At 46.2% G+C, this 19,918-nt stretch overlaps 1 protein-coding gene across 1 annotated transcript in view; it reads right to left on the reverse strand.

Annotated features, from left to right (window-relative positions):
- The window catches only part of Trpm8 (transient receptor potential cation channel subfamily M member 8), an 83,493-nt gene that overhangs the window by 26,512 nt on the left and 37,063 nt on the right, over positions 1-19,918 (reverse strand). The window contains exons 12-20 of the mRNA XM_028755379.1: positions 15,559-15,849; positions 13,816-13,911; positions 12,798-12,927; positions 11,704-11,849; positions 8,653-8,765; positions 7,846-8,062; positions 3,146-3,237; positions 2,189-2,330; positions 973-1,144 (exon numbers count right to left, since the gene is read on the reverse strand). Of these exons, the coding sequence (XP_028611212.1) occupies positions 973-1,144; positions 2,189-2,330; positions 3,146-3,237; positions 7,846-8,062; positions 8,653-8,765; positions 11,704-11,849; positions 12,798-12,927; positions 13,816-13,911; positions 15,559-15,849 (1,399 nt within the window). The remainder of the gene's footprint in view (positions 1-972; positions 1,145-2,188; positions 2,331-3,145; positions 3,238-7,845; positions 8,063-8,652; positions 8,766-11,703; positions 11,850-12,797; positions 12,928-13,815; positions 13,912-15,558; positions 15,850-19,918) is intronic.

The following is a 19,918-nucleotide window of genomic DNA, read 5'->3' on the forward strand; positions in this document are numbered from 1 at the left end:
TCCTGCCCCCAACCACTCCCAAGTTCTGCTTCTTCATTGGTCTGGACCCATCAGCATAAGGAGCTATCCTCAAATAAAATTAATCACAGTGCCAACTAGAGAGTCCCAAGGACCTTTCAACCCTGTGTGGAAAAGGCCTGTTTATAAGAGTTGGAAGAGCATCTGAGGAGCAGACACTGATGGAGGGAAAGCCATAGGGAGTGAATGCCACCTGCCAAGCCCAGTCCTGGCTCAGTGTAATTTATGCTTGCAGGATGGGAGGTGAGAAGTCAGGACTACTGTCAGCATCCTGAAGTCCCTCTGCACAATCCACCCCAAACACGAATTGGCTTGTGCCCCATACCTGACCTTTACAGCCCCAGTGTGGGTACAACAGAGCCACCATGCCACCACTGGTCTCATAGCCTGCTGGGCAGTGGGCTAATGATGGAAACTCCAACCAAAGGTTCTATGTCATTCTCCCACATGTTCTTTAGTAATAAATGGGGGCCTGAACATTGTGGTCTATAGAGAAGTACAGCTCACAACACTCCTGTGTGAACCAGCAGGGTCCATCCCGTTCTACCTAGGAGGCATAGCTGTAACTTAGAATTGCCATGTTTTACAAAACTTGGGATGTGGCTCAGTTGGTAGAGCGCTTGTCGAATGTGCAGGAAGCCCTAGGTTCAACCCTCAGCACCACACTAACCAGGCATGGTGGTGGTACATGCCTGTAATCTCAGCAGGGGGAGGGGGGTTAGGGATTGACGGTAATACTTGACTACATAGGGAAATTGAGGTCAGCCTGGGCTAGAGGTCTTGTGTCAAAAAATACTGATAAATAAAATCAAAAGACTCAAAGATCGCAATGGGAACAAAATAAGATATTATTTAGAAGGAGAGAGAAGGGGGGAAGGGAGGATTAAGGATGGAGTCATAATGTCAGCCCAATCACCACCAGGTCCACCTCTACCCAAGCAGAGCCCGGCTTACTATCCACATCACTGGGCACCTGGCCAAACATGGCCAGGTAGGGCTCATAGATGACAGAGCGGAAGATCCACCTCCAGCGCTGTTCATTTTGCCTAAGGATCCCCTGTCTGGCCACTCCGAAGGCCACCATCCACACAGCAAAGAGAAATAGGAAGAAGAACACGTCGATCAGCTGCCAAGGGAGGAGATCAGAACAGTTAGAACCATACCACTCACAGTGGCTGGCTACGCAGCCTGACCCTTCCCAACCAGCCACAGAGACAGGAAGAGAGAGGCTCCCGGAGCCAGAAGATTCAAGCCATCAAGCTGCTTGGCCATTTACTTACTTTTCTTACATTGAGTGATCGCACTGCTGGGGTTGAGTGCTCTATCACTGGGCTCCCTCCCCAGCCCCTAGCCACTTATGTAGAAATAGATTACCATGAGCTGTAGGTTTGGAGATGTCTGTCCCCCACAATCAAACTCAGTTTCTTGGACCTTAGCTTGCAGATCTCCAAGCAGCTGAGACATAGCAGCTTGTGAGTGAGGTCCCAGCTCAAAACACAGAGGGCCTCTGTGTGGGAGGAAGTCCCCCCAGCCACACCTGATGATACTTGCTGTCTTTCAACCCCCAAATTACTTCTGCAGAATTACTTCTTAGGAAAACAAAAGCATCCCTCGGAAGACTCAAACAATTTACTTCTTTTTTTTTTTTTGATCTGCTGAGTTTTGCACACACAGCTTGACATCATAGTGACTGGATGCCTCAGATATGCTTTGAATTAAAACCACACATTCCACCTCAGGGCTGGAAAGGGATGTCCACATGAGCTCATCCAGTGGCCCATCTGATTTCCAGACAGAACCAGGTCTGGGGAGCAACATCCCCGGCCTGAGATTTCCTCCTGGCTTGTATGTAAAACAAGTCTGGGGTCTTTCTCTCACATGCAGGATGTGACATTCAGAGTCCCATCCTCTCTAGGCATCTGACTCACCACTTATTGCTAGAGAACCACGCTCACCTCCTTGGACTAGAACAACCATCCATAAGAATGGCATGAAACCCCTCCCTACATACATTCTGAGCAAGCTGTTCAGGCTCAAATGGAAGCATCCTGTAAAGTGTGAACTCTCAGGAAGCCCCAGCAACTGAACGCAAGCTATGCTGTGGACAAAGGACTCTGAGCAAGGCAAGCATGACAAGAGAAGGCCACCCGCCAGGGTTGCTGGCTCTCACCATCCGCTGCAGCATTATAATCTTGGGTCCCAAGTTCCTGCTAACGGTGAAAATGTGGATGAGCCGTAGAGTGAATATAATGTAATCCAGACAGAAAATGACTCGCCCAGAGTACAGTGAGCTTTTATTGGAAGAGTGGAGCCTGTGGAAAGAAAAGGAGAGTTTGTGGGACAGGGCACAACATTTCCACGTTTAATGTGGTATGACTGTGTGTGTCCATTCTTGTGTACACACACACATGTTTGTGGAGGCCAGAGGCAGTCATTGGGTATCTAACTCCATTGCTCTCTGTCTTCATTTTTGAGTCAGGGTTCTGCATTGAACCCAGAGCTCACTGATTCAGCTAGTGAGCCCCCTGACCTGCCTGTCTTACCCCAGGCCTGGGTTTGGGAAATGGTATGTGTGGCTACCCTCTGCCTTTCCCCGGGTTCTGTGGGTGTGAACACAATCCTCATGCCAGCGTGATGGGTACTTTGCTGCCTAAGTTGCCCCCCTAGATCACTGTTGGCCTTTGGTGATCATTTTAGACTTAGTTGTCTTCTCACACACTGTAGCTCTGAGGCTGGAGGGATACACTGGTATCTGGAAGAGTGATTGCAGGTCCAGCATGCTGGCCAAGGTCACTTGCCCCTTCAATTAAGTGTGCCAAAATGAACTCACATTGGAGGACACTAAACATTTCCAATGACTTCTCCTTGGATTGTAATTATACCCCCCCAAAAAATACCCTGTCTGAAAAACAAAATAAAGAAATTGTAAAGAACCTAGAATGGGGAGAAGCTTATGGTGGCCAAGTTGTGCCTCCACAGAGCAGAGGCAACGGCCTCTTACGATCATCTCTGATGGGGCATGAAGTCATGGGCCAGGCCTATCCATGGACTTGAGGTGTCCCAAATTTTTTTCTCCATCGTTTGTGCAAAAATGCCTGATGCTGGGAAAGTGGGAAGAGCCACTTACCGGAATACAATACCCGCTATGAAGTAGAAGAGTCCCAGTGTGTCCATAACATTCCATAGGTCCGTGAAATAATTCACTCCATTCATGTACCACTGCAGCAAGAAACAGACAGACAGAGCAATGGGCATCATGAACACCAGTCTCTTCCAGACTTGTAAATGTCTACTCGTTTTTTCCCAGGGCACTTCTGAGACTGTTTGTGTCAAGCGAGCCCTACTAGAACCCCACTGATCCAAGAGGACCAGAAAGATAGCTGCCCTTAGATATGTGCAGCTATCAGAGTCAAAAAAAATGGGGCTGTGTTCTCCCATCCTTTAAAAATGAAGCCACAGGGAATGAATGTGACCTGTGTGGGAAACCAGGGAACATCCAGGTGACCATGGACAGCGGTGTAGACTGCGCCCTGCACAAAGTGTCACCCAGATGTCATCACCATAGAGTTGTGAATTACTGTAAATATATTATTTCTGGCACATACAACAGAACAAATTGATTAGTGAAATCTTTTAAAAATGTATACAGGGAAGAAAGATTATTAATTGGGCTCTGTGGTGGTTTGAATATGTTTGGCCCAGGGATTGGCACTATGAGGAGGTGTGGCCTTGTTGGAGTAGGTGTGTCACTGTGGGGATGGGCAATGAAACCTTCCTCCTAACCACATGGAAGCCAGTCTTCTCCTATCAGCCTTCAGATGAAGATGTAAAACTCTCAGCTCCTCCTGCACCATGCCTGCCTGGATACTGCCATGCTCCCGCCTTGATGATTGTTGGGAGCCGACTCTTAGCCGAAAGTGGCTATCATCTTTACAGCCATCTCGAGCCATATACCCTGACAAGAGACTTGTTTCAACAGCCTGCAATAGCTGAGCGCACTCTGATAAATATCTTGTTACACTGTTTAGTGCCCCCAGCTGCCAGGTGCTCCTGGTATCCATGGCTACAAGGCACGTGACGTAGTGGCTTCAGTTGAAATTGTCCACGAGGGCAAGTCACGTGGTAAAGGGTATAAATACCCAGGATTTCCCTTCTATAGGGGAGTAGAGAAGTAGAGGAGTGAGGAGGAGGAGGTAGAAAGTAGGAGGTAGTAAGTAGTAAGAAGTAAGAGGTAGAAAGGAGGAGTAGAGGTAGAGATAGAAAGTAGGAGGTAGAGATAGAAAGTAGGAGAATAAAGAAGACTTGAAGAGACTCCACCGGACTCTGGCTTGTATCTATCTTTTGCGTCTCTCGCCCCTTTTTTCCCCTTCCTCCGTCCCCACTTTCTCTCTTGCTAGACCCTGACCTGCCGACCGGAGCAGCAGAACCGGCCGGCCTTTACAAAGTAACAGAACCTGACGGCCGTTACAAAAGAAACGGCAGTTACAGATGATGATGGACTGAACCTCTGAACCTGTAAGCCAGCCCCAATTAAATGTTATCTTCATAAGAGTTGCCTTGGTATCTGTTCTCAGCAATGAAACCCTAAGTAAGATAGGCTCCACACTTTGGATTTTAAGAATGTCAATCTTGCTGTGTAACCTTTTCATTTGCCTACTTGCTCAGAATCTAGCTACTAAAAGCCTGAGGACCAGACCCCAGGGTCACCTCAAAACAGGGAACAGTAGAATCAGTAGGGTATGATTCTGAGTCTCATGTTCATGTCTGTGTTTTCCTATGAACTCACCCACCAAGTCTTTTCATGACCCATATATCCTATGGCCTTCTCTGTCTCTGACCCCAAAGCCTAAACAGGATGGCTTAGATCCCCTCCCTGGAAATAGTGAGTTTCTCAGATCCACTGAAATCCTGCAAGATGGGATGCAGGGTGTACAGCTTGAGTAGCCAAAGGAGGAGAACACTGCCAGATGACAGTGGAACAGTGAAGTCCCCCGGGTCTGGGCAGCCTGGGTCAGACCATGCTCCACTTCGAGGAGACAGGCTCACGGTTAGAACACTGGGGAGAACACAGGAGCATCCATTTACCTGGTCAGTGCTGATCCCCAGGGCAACAAAACCCATTCGCTATGCCATGCTTCAGAAGGTGAGAGTGGCTGGCACAGGCCCTGCCCACCTGTTCTCTTTTTCATTCCTGCTGGGAGGCTGGTACATACCAATCTGTACAACCCCAGCCCATCCTCGCCTGAGTGACTTCAGAAGCCTGACCGTATTACAGGAATAATTGACAAATGAGCCCTGGGCCACAAGAAATGGCGCTACAGGGCAAAAGGATTTCAGGCTTTTGTTTTGAGTTGTTTTGTTCTCAATGAAGAGAAACCTCTTGCTTAAGGGGGACAGTGCAAAGCTAAGCTGTGTCCATGAAATACCAGGACATATTCACCATCTCCTCCCCACTGTGCCGGCTTCAGAACTGAAGGAGCTTTCAGAGAAGGCAGGGTGGAACTTACCACACTATAAACAAACATCCACAGTGCCAGCTTAGTTCCACTAGGAGTCAGTAACAAGTGTATCAGCACTGGGGACTGGAGAGGTCAGAAGTCCCAAATTAGCTGTGAGCATCCTTCCTCTGGGCAAGGGATGGCACTCCTTACTGAAAACATGAGTTTCTGAGTCCCAGGCACAATCTAAAACAGGCAATGTCCTGTTTATGGGTTTCCCCTAACAACTGTGATTCTGCACAGGCCTGCAGAGCCTTCCCTTGAAGGAAACAACCCAGTTGAGGAATACAAAGACTGACTCTGCAGAAACAAAGGGAAACAGCACCCTCTAGTGACAGATCCTCACAGCTGTGGTCTGCCACCTGCTCAGAAAAAAAGAGAGGGCAGGGTCCCTCTGTATGTCTCCTCATCTCTGGCTTCAGTGGTCCCATAAACGTGGTGGCCCTCAGGAGTGACTTACAAGCACCCTGCTTGCCCCTTCCTGTATTAAGAACACGCATTCTCAACAACATGACAATAGCAGCTCTGGCTCTAGATATGCACAGCAACTGAACATCTAAAGCAGATCACACTGTTTGATGCTGTTCTGTGCACCACCAGGACATGCGTCAGGACCTAGGGAGCTCAGAGGACTCCACGATGGAGCCAGTACAAGAGGAGACAACCTGATCCAGGTTTCTGCTTCTCTTCAGGATTTCTTCTGTAGAAAATGCACCCAGAAAGGGGAAGCACAAAGAAACAGAATTACTGCACACCGTGTATTTGCAACTCCTACTGGATTATTCCTCCTTCTCCCTGTCTACTTCCTTCTCTGTCACTTTCAGCCCTCTCCATCCGATCCTCATGACTTAATCTCCTATCAGCCGTGAGTCAACTGACCCTCTGGCCCAGTAGTTCTTCCCTGAATGCTAAGAGTCCTCCTGGCTCTGCCCATCATACACAGAATACCTCAGCTCTGCTCTGCTAGAGACACATCACAAGCCAGAAGGAAAACTTGGAGGTAAAGGCTGGCCACAGGGAGAGAGGCCATATGGAAGTGCTGGGACTGAGCTGTACCTTTAGACTTAAGTCCTCAGCCCTCTACCTGGGAATGTGACCTTGTTCGGAAATCAGGCCACTGCAGATGGAGCTGACAGGTCGAGACGGAGTCCTGATCCCACATGACTGTTGTCCCCAGGAAACAGAGAAATGAGGACACACCTGCACATAGAGAGGGCACCATATGGACATGAGACCAGGGCTCAGAGTGTCACATCCGTCAGGCACAGAGTGACAAAGATGGCCAGAAAACTTTCAGAGGCCAGGGAACAGCACAGCAAAACAGTCTCCTTCACAGTGCTGTATGGGTCCAACCCAACCCACACCTTCACGTCGGACTCCTGTCTTCCAGAACTACAGTCAATACACTGGTACTAGAGCCATCCTGTGTGTTTGGGGGACTTTCTTCCTCAACCTCCGCTGACATTCCATCATCTTCCACATCACTTACCTACTAGTCACAAAGACAGTAATGTAGGGCACTGGTATCAAAACCCCTCCCAGCCCTCACATCGACAGCAGGCATCATTAACTGATTAAGACATGTCCATGCTAAGAATAGACAGACAGGACCCTAGAATCCCTCACAACCCAAGAGTCCCAGAGACTGCACATAAAGGTCTATCAGAGAGAGTTGGCATGACAACATAAGCCAACTCGGTGTTCTTAGACTAGTTGGGGCCCTACGAGGACAAAGGCAGTGTGTTTCCCCTTCAGATCTCTTCCATCACTGGGCCTTATACTTTTTAAACTGGGATTACCCCAGGAGTTGTGTACCTAGCAAATGCTTGCTAAATGGGTGTATTTTAAGGTTCAGGTCCTGAAGAGACAAGAGAGTGACAGACGAGTCTGAATGGACTTGCTGAGACACTTTCCACCATGGGTCAGGACAACACCTCCTTCAGCAACAACATGAATTTCCTCAACATCTGCTACCTCAGTAAGCACCTGCTCTATGGGGCCTGGGATAGAGTTTGGACTCAACGGTGAAGCAAATATCCCAAAATATGCACATCCCAGGAAACTGCACGATCAACCATTGCTGGAGACAGGGGACTCTTTGGTGGAGAAATCTGTTCACAAATTGGGCTTTGAGTTCCTGTGATTTGGCTTTCAAGAGTCGTTTGGGTGGACTTTTGATGATGTAGGTGCCTTTGGGTCACCCTCTCTCTTGTCAGTTATCCCAGTAAACTCACCGGCTCCATAAACTAGCCCTGTGTGGAATCAGTATCCTGTCTGGGATGAGCAGACTTTTATCTACATCTCTCTGGAAAGAGCTGCACTTGCCTACCTGCCTCACTTCATCACAGAAGAGGACAAAGACCAGGGCATAGAGGATCAGCTCGGGTGTGTGCGGCACTGAGTGGAAGTCCATGAGCAGCACATAGGCAAACAGCAGGAGGAAGGCGATATAGAAGACCACATTCCAGGAGAAAACCACGAAGGGCGAAGTGAAGAAGGCCACGTAGTACCAGAGCAGCTTCTTGTGCTTGTCAATGGGCTTCTTCCTAGACAGAGGCAGAGGCAAGGCAGTGTCACATACACTCACATACACTGGTACACACTGACACACATGCACTCTCTCACACGCTTAGATACATTTATGCACACTGACACAGTCACAAATACACATCACAAACACACATACTTGCGTACTCACACATACACGCATGCACACTCACACAGACGTACATATGCACATAAACACATTCTAATAATACATATTCACATGCACAGTCACTCACATCGTATTCACACACTCACACATGCACTTGTACAAGCACACACACACATAGAGACACAGAAAGAGAGAGAGAGGAGAGGAGGACGGACCATGGCTCGCTTCCTAACATAGACAAGGAACAGACAGGACAAAACTGAATCCCAAGGCTGACACAGCCAAAACTCAGCACCCTCCCCTTTTGTGATCAGAGAATCCATATTCAGCCTCAAATACTGAAGACAACCTCAAGACCACCTGCTAGAAACCCAAGCCAGGAAAAGCCAGGGAAGATGCTGGACTAAGCTCACAGATGCCACAGTGAACACTCCATTTACACAGATGCTCACACACAAGATTAGATGCCCCAGTCCACACCTAAATGATACGAGGCCACAGCCCACCAGGGGGATGATGAATAGACACAGGATAATCTTCCAGTTCTTCGTGTCTCGGGAAATCTCTCCATACCATTGCTTAGAAAGGAAATTCTAGAAGGAAGGAAACAGAGACAGAGAGTACAAGTCTTTATTAATGTAAGTATATGGAGGACAGGACAAAGTCTTTCTTCTCAGCCCTGCACACTCCCGAGATATCTAACCGCTACATCCATGTCTTTAATCTTGCAGATATTGTCTGGATTTAACGCATGAAGAAACAGCTTAAAATTCTGTTTGAGTTTTAAGTCTTTTTTTTCTAAGTTCAGTTCCATGAGCTTTAAGAGAGATGGTTATGTGAGTGAAAATACACCAAACCTATGAATTTTTAACTATTATGGTTTTTATCTGTGTAAGCTTACAGCTTAAACAAGCATGTTTCAAGGCCCCTCCTCTTAGGGGGATGCTAAGTTCAAAGGCAGGGCCAATGCAATCTGCTGAGCCCTCAGGGCTCTGGGCTGGAGGTGGGTGGGGCACTTTTAATTGGAAACTAAAAGGATGTCGGGAGAGGAAGGGCTGAAGTAAAACCAAGATGGAATGCACAAAGACAATCCCCAACTCTCTGCCCCAGCCCCAAAAAGGTGGGACAGAAAGGGTTTCCATAATGGCAGAGACAGGAAACATCACATTGCTACCAAAAGATAGACAGGGGCCTGACTACACCAAAACAAACAAACAGAACAATAAACCTCACAGCTGGAGGGAAAAGCCATCCAAAGTGGGTTTGGAATGAAGAGGGCAGAGTAAGAGAAAGCTGAGGTCCACTAAGACTGAGACTGGTGTACTATGCCCACAGTTCTGCACCTCCTCCTCTATTAGAAGGATGACAAGCGCCAAGTTCTTCTTCTGTGCGCCCTGCTATGTCCTCTTGGGGCTGCTCCACAGATGTCTGCTTGGCCAAGGAGGGGCAAGCTGGACCACAGAAAGAGCACCCAGGAAGTAGCAATGTTGCAGCTGTTAATACCCAGAGCTTGCACGCTCTACAAGGGACCCAGAGGCTCCCAAGAACTCCCAGGGACACCACCCACCCCTCTTATCATAATATGTCTTCTCCTTCCTCCCACAGCTCACTGCCTGCTAATCACCTCCAGCTCACCTCCAGAGCAAACTGCTTACACTAACCCCACCTCCTCGTCTGAGGTCTGTTTACTGGCCGCCTGGTATAACACAAAGTGTGAAGTAAGAGAAAATCTGCAGAGGATTAAATCCCAGTGCTACAACTTCCTAACAAGCAAGCATGGAAAATATTCTAGAACCTCTCTGAACACCGAGTCCTCATAATACAGTGAATGAAGGCCACTTCCACATGCACGGTGCAGATAAAGCATGTAACCAGCCGGCATGGCTCATCTGCCTCTCTCTACCTGATTAGACTCAAACACCCCAGTGTGACTGTGAACACAGTTATAAGCTGCTGCTTGCTAAACTTGCCTCAGGATGAGCTTCATCCATCTCATGATTTCTCCATCACTCATAATGACTGTGGTGGAAGCAGCTGACTCTGCTGACTTCTCGTTTCTTATAGAATTTAATGGCATCACCATGGCAACTCTCTGACAACCACCATTACTGCTGCTTGAACAGGCTCCTGGGTTGAACACCTCATCCCTAGCTGTGGTGCTGTTTTGGGGGATTCTCGAGTCTTGCTAGTAGGGTTGAGCACACTGAGGGTGGGCCCCCTAGAGTAACCCTATTTCTAGTCCCATTTTCTGCTTTCTAATCCACCAGGAGTGAGTAACGTAACCACCATGAACTCTTCTGTGTTGGGCTAAAACTGTGAGCCCAACTACATCTGTTTTCCCTTAAGTTGCCTCTGTCAGGTAACTTAAGATAACTAATATAAACAGAAAGATAGCTAATATAGACAACTATGCCCTCTTCACAGATGAGAAACTGAGGTTCATCATCTCATGCATACTTCAGTAGACCAAGACCCAGGCAGAGGACCCAGAGACAGCATTATAATGTATTATTTGCTTTGTGGAAGCCCAAACAATTCTTTCTCCTTGCTATGTATCTTGGTTTCATTTCTGTCACTGTGATAAAATAACTTAACAAAAAGCATCTTTGAGGAGATGGGCTTATTTCATCTCTCAGCTCCGTGTTATGGTTCATCGCAGCAGGGAAGTCAAGGCAGGAATTTGAAGTCATGTCATATCCTCAATCAAAAGCAGAGAAGTGAATTCATGCTTTGTGTTCAACTAGCTTTCTCTACTCTTATGCAGCCCAGGGTCCAAAACCAGGGAATAGCGCCACCCATAGTGGGATGAGTCTTCCCACACCAACTAAGGCGATCAAGGCACCCACAGGGCAGTCAAACCACCCAGACACACTGAACCGGCCAACTGATCTAGGCAATCCTTCCCTAAGACTCTTCCTAGGTGATTATATAGTATATCAAGTGGGCAAAGGCAGGCATCACACTGTGATTTGGGTCTTAAATATTTTCCAAAGGTCCATACCCTAAAGACATAGTTTTCAGTATGACACTTTGGAAGGTAGTGCAGTCTTTAAGAGGCTGAAGCCTAGGGGAAAGTTTTAGACCATTGTGGGTTACACCGTTGAAGGGACTTTGGTTCCTCCTCTTTCTCAGTATTTGCTTCTTGGCTGTCATGAGGTAAGTGTCTACCTCTACCACATGCTCTGGCTGTAATGTCCTGCCTCATTATGAACCCAGAAGCAAGGGACACAACCAACCATAAACTAAAACCTCCAAACACTGCGAGTCAAAATAAACCTTTTCTCTTTTTATGTTGATTGCCTCAGGCATTTTATTACAGTCATGGAACACGTTGACTGATACATTCCTGTATCATCTCTTGAGGTAAGATTTTCCACAAAAGATTATATCTTTCACGTTGTCACCCAGGTACTCCCTCAATGTTTTTTTATACAGGATGAGAAAAATAGACTTTTAATGTCGTTTTTTAAATGCCCATTTTCTGGTAGCCCATTTCTGGGTACATTTTTTCAGGGCCTGGCTTTTTCTTACCTGGACCCCAGGCTGAGCAATGAAATGCTGGTCTGTAGCCTCCACCGCCAGCTCCAGACAGTTGCTCCCACCCCAGGCTTCACAGGAATAGACCAGTAACTGTTCTGCCAAATCTTCATCGCTGCTGTAACACTCAGTGAACAACTCTGTATCATCAGGGAGGGGAGAGCTGGGCTCAGCTGGCAGACACGAAATGTGCCCTGCCTATTCTCGGTCAAAACCTGAACAGATTGGGCATGAGGATCCAGACAGACAGAAGCATAGAGAAAGCTGTCCAAACGCGAGCCTTACTATATGGATGTTTCTTTAGACACACATAGTCAGTGAGGCCCTTTAATGCAGAGGGTGGTGATAAATGCTTATGGAAATCAGCTGCCTTCAACACCTGGCACGACCCCCTCCCTTCTCTGATCCTCTCTCTACCTCTCCTTGTTGAGAGCTTCTTGGTGCCACTTCTAGGAATTTGTCATTTGTCATTGGGCTCGGACAAGGAAGTAGGCTCAGATAAGAATATTAGAAATAGTGACCACAGGGCTTTGGTTACTGCTTTGCTGAATTACTACCTTATGTGATCTCTTTGCTTAAGACTTTACTTAGCTATTACCTTCTGTGATCCTTTTGCTCACTACTCTGCTTGATTCCTTTCCTGTGTGATCTCCTTGTCTACTACTACGCTTGATTACTTTGTCTTTGATCTAAGAACTGACCATGGTTTATCTATCTATCTATCTATCTATCTATCTATCTATCTATATGTATATGTATATGTATATGTATATGTATATGTATATGTATATGTATATATATATATATATATATATATATATATGTATAGAGATAGAGATATATATCTGGAATGATATAAAAGCAGGCTGGAGAAAAATAAAGCTGCTTCAGCCTCAGTGTTCTGGCTGGAGTCATGTTATAATTTTGTCTAATTGTTTTTCTTCTTGTTCAATCCTCACTCCCTCACTTGAGACACTGTTGATTGACTGAACTGGCTTGATCTCCTTACCTAAAATAGCCCCTCCTACCCTCCCCCCACTCCAAGCCTTCTAGGTGAGATATCTTGGCATACACTCCAGTGCACTCACCCACTGCTCGGGTCTCATACTCATTGGCCAGTTCCTCCGATTCTCCAGCAGCGTTGATATCGTTCTTAACTTTGGCCAACGTCTTCAGAAGCTTGCTGGCCCCCAAGGCTGCCAGAGTACAGCCTTTGGTCTTTTAGGGGGCAGGGTGGGAAGATATTGATTAATTTGTAATCCCTTGAAGTGCTAACATCAACGTTAACTTTTGAAAAGTGTAGACAAGCAGGAAATGGCAAAGTCTACTACTATTCATGATGATTCAGTCAAGTCTGTAATGAGCTTGGAGCAGACTCGGACCTCAGTAAACTAACTCTTCATGGTCTTGTATGAGGAATCAGCATATAAAAAGAAAATACTTGGATAAATATTGCAAAGCATTAAGCCTCTAATAGCAGGACACCTGGCTGACCCACTATTTCAACATTATCATCCTGTAACAGCCAGGACACAGGGAGAAAGAGAATGAGAACACCAGAAGGCCTGAGCTGTCTAAGGCTGTGTGAATCCAGCAGCCAAGGGCTGAAGTGAAGACAGAAGCATAGGTGTCCATAGATTCATTTAAAGAAATAGCAATATAGTAAACCACCAAGAAAATTCTCAATAAATATTTCAAAGCAGAAATTCTTACAGGCCCCTCCACCTCCTGGTCCACAATGAAATAAAGCTAGAAAATGTTATTTTTATTTTAATCTTATAATTCAGTGCTGGGGACCAAACCTTAGACTTTATACAAATGAGATAATGGCTTAGAATTTTTCTTAAGTTAAACTTCAATATACTTCTTATGCTTGGGGGAAAAATTGTCACAGGTACCTGGGAGCAGGAGGACCCCCACATGACTCCTTTCTGGGGTTCACCCATCCTAGGGATACCCCCAAGGACATCCAAACTGGAGCACAGCCTTGGTCCTAAGCACCAGATGTCCCCAAATTCTAAATTAGGCATATGAGTATAGGTTAGACCAGACTCCTACAGCACGGCATGTATTTGGCCCCAATTCAGTATGGGCCTGGACATTTACCTGTTCCCAAATGACCTTGGAGAGTTCCTTCTTGTTCTGAAGAATGGCCCAGATGAAGAGAGCTTGCAGCGGGTGCCGGGTGGTGAGAGATGCATCCTGCCAGGGGTCAGAACACCGGGTCACCACATGCAAATGTAACCCACTTTAGGTACATCATTCTAACAGTGAAATGGGGTGGCCAGGAAGCCTGAGAAACTGGCTTTGGAGACCTCTGAGGCTTGGGGCTGAGTCTGTTTTAGCAGCTCGGTGGTCTGATTCTCATTGCTCCATGCAGCTCTCAGTAGGTGGTGTGATTTGACAGGAAATCTTTCATCTATCATAAAAGGCAAACTACAACTGTATGGGAAGGGGTAAAGAGGGAGATTGCTGAGAGCACTTTAAAGACTGAATGACTCCGGCTATGCCATGGAGACTGCCCTTCCTCTCCATCTTGTAGATCAGTCTCTCAGCTAGGAAACGAAAAGCATTCAGATTAAACTTAACCTTCCTGTGGCTTCTGTCTAATGGTCACCATGCGAAAATGTGCTTATTTCTTTGGACTGTTATTCAAAGATTGGAGTCCCAGTTCATATTTAAGATTCTGTATCTTCCGAGGAACCTTTTCCATGGAAAGTGACTATGTGCGCCCATCAGCTCCCTTGTTGACTTTACCAAACTCTCAACTGCACATATGAGACCTAGTTAGGTGCTGTGTTTCAAAAATTTTAACATAAACAAATGTCAAATAGAAGATCCACACTTTCAATTCAACCACCCACTGAGCTCATGTGCACACAGACACACAGACACACACAGACACACACACTTGAAAATCTCAGAGTTACAAGTCATAATGATCCAGTTTGGGGTCCCCCAGAAGAACTCTTGAGATAAGAATTTGAGAAAGTATTTTATTTAAGAGGGTGAGGTAATGAACTCAGAAAAGAAAGAGGCCACTAGGAGGCACACCACCAAGCAGGTAGCCATGGTGTGCGAGCAGAGGCTCATTTCACTGTGCCTCTGAGCTGTCTCCTCTAAAGGAGGAGAAACTGGGGCACTCACACAGCGCTGGACTCCAACCAGAGCAAATGCTGATGATAAATGCTGATGCTGTTGGTGGAACCAGACCCGCCTGGACTAAAAACTGAATCCCAGGGGATTCGCATCTATTCTAATGGAAATATCCACTACTCCATTTCTTTACAGAAGAATTACTGGCAGTCCTTCACTCTTTCACCTGCGCACCAGGGAGCTATTTTCATAAACAGGCTGGCATATGAGCAGGAAGCCATCTGTTAGTCTTGTCCCCATCAAACAGCCTTAGAAAGTGTGTCACATAAGCCTTGTGATCTAGAAATGATGTAACTAAGCCACAGCCAGGGGCTAGAGCAAGACATCAGGAAACTTTCCCACTGCCTTTAATACATTTTTTAGGAAAGATGGTAAAGAATATGCATATCACCCTACTAGCTGCTTTATGGCAATGAGGAAGGGAACAGGAAAAATGGAGGCAGAGAACTGAATTCTGGGAATAGGAAAGATGGAGGCAGAGAACTGAGTTCTGGGAATAGGAAAGATGGAGGCAGAGAACTGAATTCTGGGAATAGGAAAGATGGAGGCAGAGAACTGAAATCTGGGTAGGAAATATGAAGCTGAGAACTAAATTTTGGTAGTGGGAAATATGAAGCAGAGAACTGAATCCTGGGAGTAGGAAATTTGTAAGCAGAGAACTGAATTCAAATAGATAGCCTCACTGTTACATACATGGAGTTCCACATCCAAGTCCTCCCTGCTGCTTCTGTCTTCTTTCCAGAAGCTTCTACGGAAGTTTGCCACCAACTTCCAAACAAAGGTGAGGAGTGCATCATTGTAGGAGTTCTTGGCGATCTGCAGGTTCCGGTACACTAGGGTGCTGAAGTGGGTGGAGAAGAGCTCCGTGAGGACTTCATTGGTGAGAAACTTCTGTAGGTTCAGGCCATTCTCCAGAAAGAGGCGGACAAACTTGGGCCTGTCCTTTATGAGGGCCGTGAACATGACTTCCTGAAGGTCGGCAGACTAAAGAGAAAGAGCAGGAGAGGGCTCACACCACAAGACCAATAAAGAGAACACAAGGTATCTCTGCATTCCAGCCACAAAATCCTAGTGTCTTCAGCTTCTCCCTCCACCCAACTTTGACAGTAAAACTCATCTTTCAGCGTCTAGATGGGAAAGCAGCAGAGTGGAGCCTTTGAATTCGGGAATGTACTTTGAATGTGAAAATACTTATGTAGAGATAGCAGGCCCACTTAAGCATGGCATGGGTCAGGAACTGACTCTGGCAAAAAGAGTGTCAGGGAGGAGGAGCCACCAGTGAGAGTCTACAGTAGATACTGTGAGACAGCTGTCAATGCTGCCTGTCCACATCATGGGCTTGGCCGCCCTTCCTAGGTAAACTCTAGCCTTCCCCACAGTGGCAGAGTTCTCAGACAATTGCCAATATGGAACCCATCAAGTCACAAACTAGCAAAGATCTGGAGTGTGACACAGCAGCAAGTCACTGGAGCACTAGGTTCTGGCTACCTGTGTCAATGCATCTTGAGTGTCTGGTAAAAATGGTCCTGCTGAGCTTTGCCAAGAATCCTTTGATTCTTATTTACTTTTAGACAGGGTCTTAACTTGGTATCTCAGTCTGACCCGAAACTCACCACTTAATCCACACTCACTTTGGATTCATGGCAATTCTCTTTTATCAGCCTCCCAAAGGCTGAGATTACAGCCAGAAGCCACAATGTCTAGTTTTTCTAAGAGTCTAAAGAAAACAATTATCAATGCTTGCTTTAGCCACAAACCAGTAGGTTTGCTCTGTATCAACTCTTAGGTGTATTATATGGCTGCCATGGTATTTATTACAAGTTAGTTTCACTGCCAACACTTGCTGATCCAAAGGATCATGGCGATTTTATTTTAAACATTACAAGTGGAAAGTACAAGGTCTGACAACAGGAAAATCTCCTGCAGAAACCCATGGCATCTATTCCCAGGAACCCAGGCTCTCTGGGGCCATTGAACCCATAACTCCTCACCACCAGCAGCCTCCTTCACTCCTTCCGTTCTTTGTCTGCCCCCCCCCCATGGCAGCACCAGTGCTTTTGTATCTGCCTGATGCTGTTTATTTAGATTCACATATTGCCTAGAGGAAATTGTTAAGGGATTTTTTTTATTATTATTTACTTTTTTTTTTTGTTTTTACTTAATTCACATTACATCCTGCTCACTGGCCCCCTCCCAGTTACTCCCTCCCACAATCCTTCCCACCATCCCCCTCCCCTTTTCCTCTGAGTGGATGGGCCACCTCCTGGGTATCCCCCAACCCTGGCACTTCAAGTCTCTGGAAGGCTAGGCACTTCCTCTCCCATTGAGGTCAGACAAAGGAGCTCAGCTTATAGCCCAAGAACAGGCAACAGCTTTTGGTGGAGCCCTCACCCATTCCAGTTATTCAGGACCCACACGAAGGTCAAGCTGCACATCTCCCACATATGAGCAGGGAGGTTGAGGTCCAGCACGGTGTATGTTCTTTGGTTGGTGGTTCAGGCTCTGAGAGCCACCCCCCACCCCAAGGGTCCAGGTTAGTTGACTCTGTTGCTATCTCTGTGGAGTTCCTATCCTCTTCGGGGATCCCTGACTCTTTAGATCTCTCTGGGATCAACAGGTAAGAGGTTCATCTGGGGAGAATGGTAACTACATTTTCTCCACTGTTCTCAAAGCATGTGTTCATTATAGCTACTATCTTGCATTTTGTTCTAAGTATGTGTGTGCCTCCCATTGGCTCCACACTAGACAGCAGGGGGCAGTGGTTCTCAAACATGGGGACGTGTCAGAGCAGACTGCTAGCAATCAACCTTGCTTTCTAACTCAGCAAGCTTGGGATGGAACACATAAGTTTACACTACTAACGAGTTTCTGGGTTATACTGTCACTGGTCCTAGGACCATCCTGAGAACCACTTGCATGCAGGAAAAGACAGGCTTTGAGTGCGTGCGCGTGCATGCGCGCACGCACACACAAACACACACACACACAGACACACTTGTTTGTTTGTTTGTTTTCAAACTTCAATTCTACCAGTCTCTAGTTCAATGAGTCAGAACAAGATTTCTGTCTCTGAGCCTCAGTTTGTTTTGTTCTGCTTGGTGAAAACAAATGAGACAGCCCAGGTCATGCTTCTTCAGAGATTCAAGCTCAGAGCAGCACCCCCAGACGCCACCACGAGCCTCCATCCAGTAACATCTATGGTGCTCTGACTCATTTGTCAACAAAAGGAGATCATCTCGGCTGAAGGTTGATGTGAGTGGTTAGGAAACCACTATGTGTGTTGTGAAGCACCACTTGATGTCATTTTAAAATTTCCTTTTAAGTGGATAATAGTATACAGAGACCTTAGTAAGAGCCAGTGTTCTAAGTCCTTTACAAACACCATCTAATTTAATCAGTGTAACAATACAATGTGAAAGGTGTTACAGCCAGTCTCTGTGTTCTCAGGCAAGCCTGACACATCTTTAGCAATAGCTCTTTGAGAGAAATAGACACTCTGATGCAGTGTCTGCTGACTCCTATGATGCACACACTCCTGCCGTGGTGAGTTTTCAGTTACTACTGTGACACCTCTAAACGCAGAACTGGAAACAGATCTGGAGGGTCCCACTAGTGGGTCCTACACTAGTGGGCCCACACTAGACAGCAGGGGCCCACATTAGTGAGGGTTCTAACAGTAGACAGTAGCAGCAGAAGTATCCTCCCCCAAGTCATGAGTTGGTGGGAAGGCATTGGATATGTGCAGTGCAGTTGTGTGTATGTGTGTAGGTGTGTGTGTGTGTGTGTGTGTGTGTGTGTGCAGCTGTATATGTGCAGGTGTGTGTGTGTGTGTGTATGTGTGTACAGGTGTGTCTGTGCAGGTGTGTGTGCAGATATGTGTGTTCAGGTGTGTGTGCAAGCATGTGTGCACAGGTGTATGTGTGTGCCCACACATGCATGCATGCATGCAGATGCGTGCCCCGATTGTGCTTATAAAAGGGCCAGAGCAAGACATCACATCTCTTCCTCTTTCACTTGCCTCCTTATTGCCCTGAGGCTGAACCTCTCACTGAACATAGAGTCGGCCTCTTCAGCTAGCTTCTGTAGCCAGTGAGCTCTTAAGATCCACCAGTCTCCATCCCTCAATGCTGGCATTACAGACACACACACAGCCATACACAGATCTTTATGTGACTGCCGGCAATTCAAACTCAGGGCTTCATGCTTGCAGAAAAAATGCCCTAGCCCACTAAGCTTTCTCCACCGTCCTCAAAAGTCATTAGCCTTGATTATATCTTACTTTTGATTTTCACACAATTTCTTCAAATTATAACGTTGTATGATCCAATGTTTAATAACGACTGTTTTCAACAACCAACACCCTAAGTTTCTGAAAACTTAGCAGCTAGCTTTTGCAAGTCAGGATGAGTTGGCTCCAGCATGGTACTGTACTAGGGAACTGACAGTGCATAGCTGAGGACCTTGCCCAAGGACACACAGATAACTATTCCAGCACTCAAACTCTTAACCTCCATGTCTTTCCTCCCCCAACCACCGTCATACGAGTTAATAAAATTAAATGTATAATGTTCACAAGTATCTGTTTGTTTATTTACCACCTGACCTTATTTAAGTAGAATAGTCCTCTCAGAGGGCTTCATTTATGAATCTATTAATGCAGCTATACTAAAGCCTTGTGATGTGTAATAGGGTTCATTATAGTGCAAAGACCAAACACCACACAATGTTTGCTAAAGGGATGAATAACTCAAAAATTCATGAGCCATTACTATTTCTACTGCCGTCATTAAAACTGATCATATGTTAATGTAAATCAAGTCTTGATACAGTGATGTGTCTGAGAGTATGTTCTTAACCTGGCTGCTGAAGATAGAAACTGAGTTATGTACGTCTTCAAATCCACACAGGCATGTGTAAAATCAAATCTATCCTCGCTTCCCTTAATAACTTCTCCTAATTCAGAAGAGCTGAACACAAGCATGTTCCCTTGTAAATCTCTGTTTGATGGCTCAATTGTTCCTCCTGAGCAGAGTTTCCAAGGCTGATTGAACTT

The sequence above is a fragment of the Grammomys surdaster genome, unplaced genomic scaffold (genome assembly GCF_004785775.1).
Source record: "Grammomys surdaster isolate TR1022 unplaced genomic scaffold, NIH_TR_1.0 126059, whole genome shotgun sequence".
NCBI classification, from domain to species: Eukaryota; Metazoa; Chordata; class Mammalia; order Rodentia; family Muridae; genus Grammomys; species Grammomys surdaster.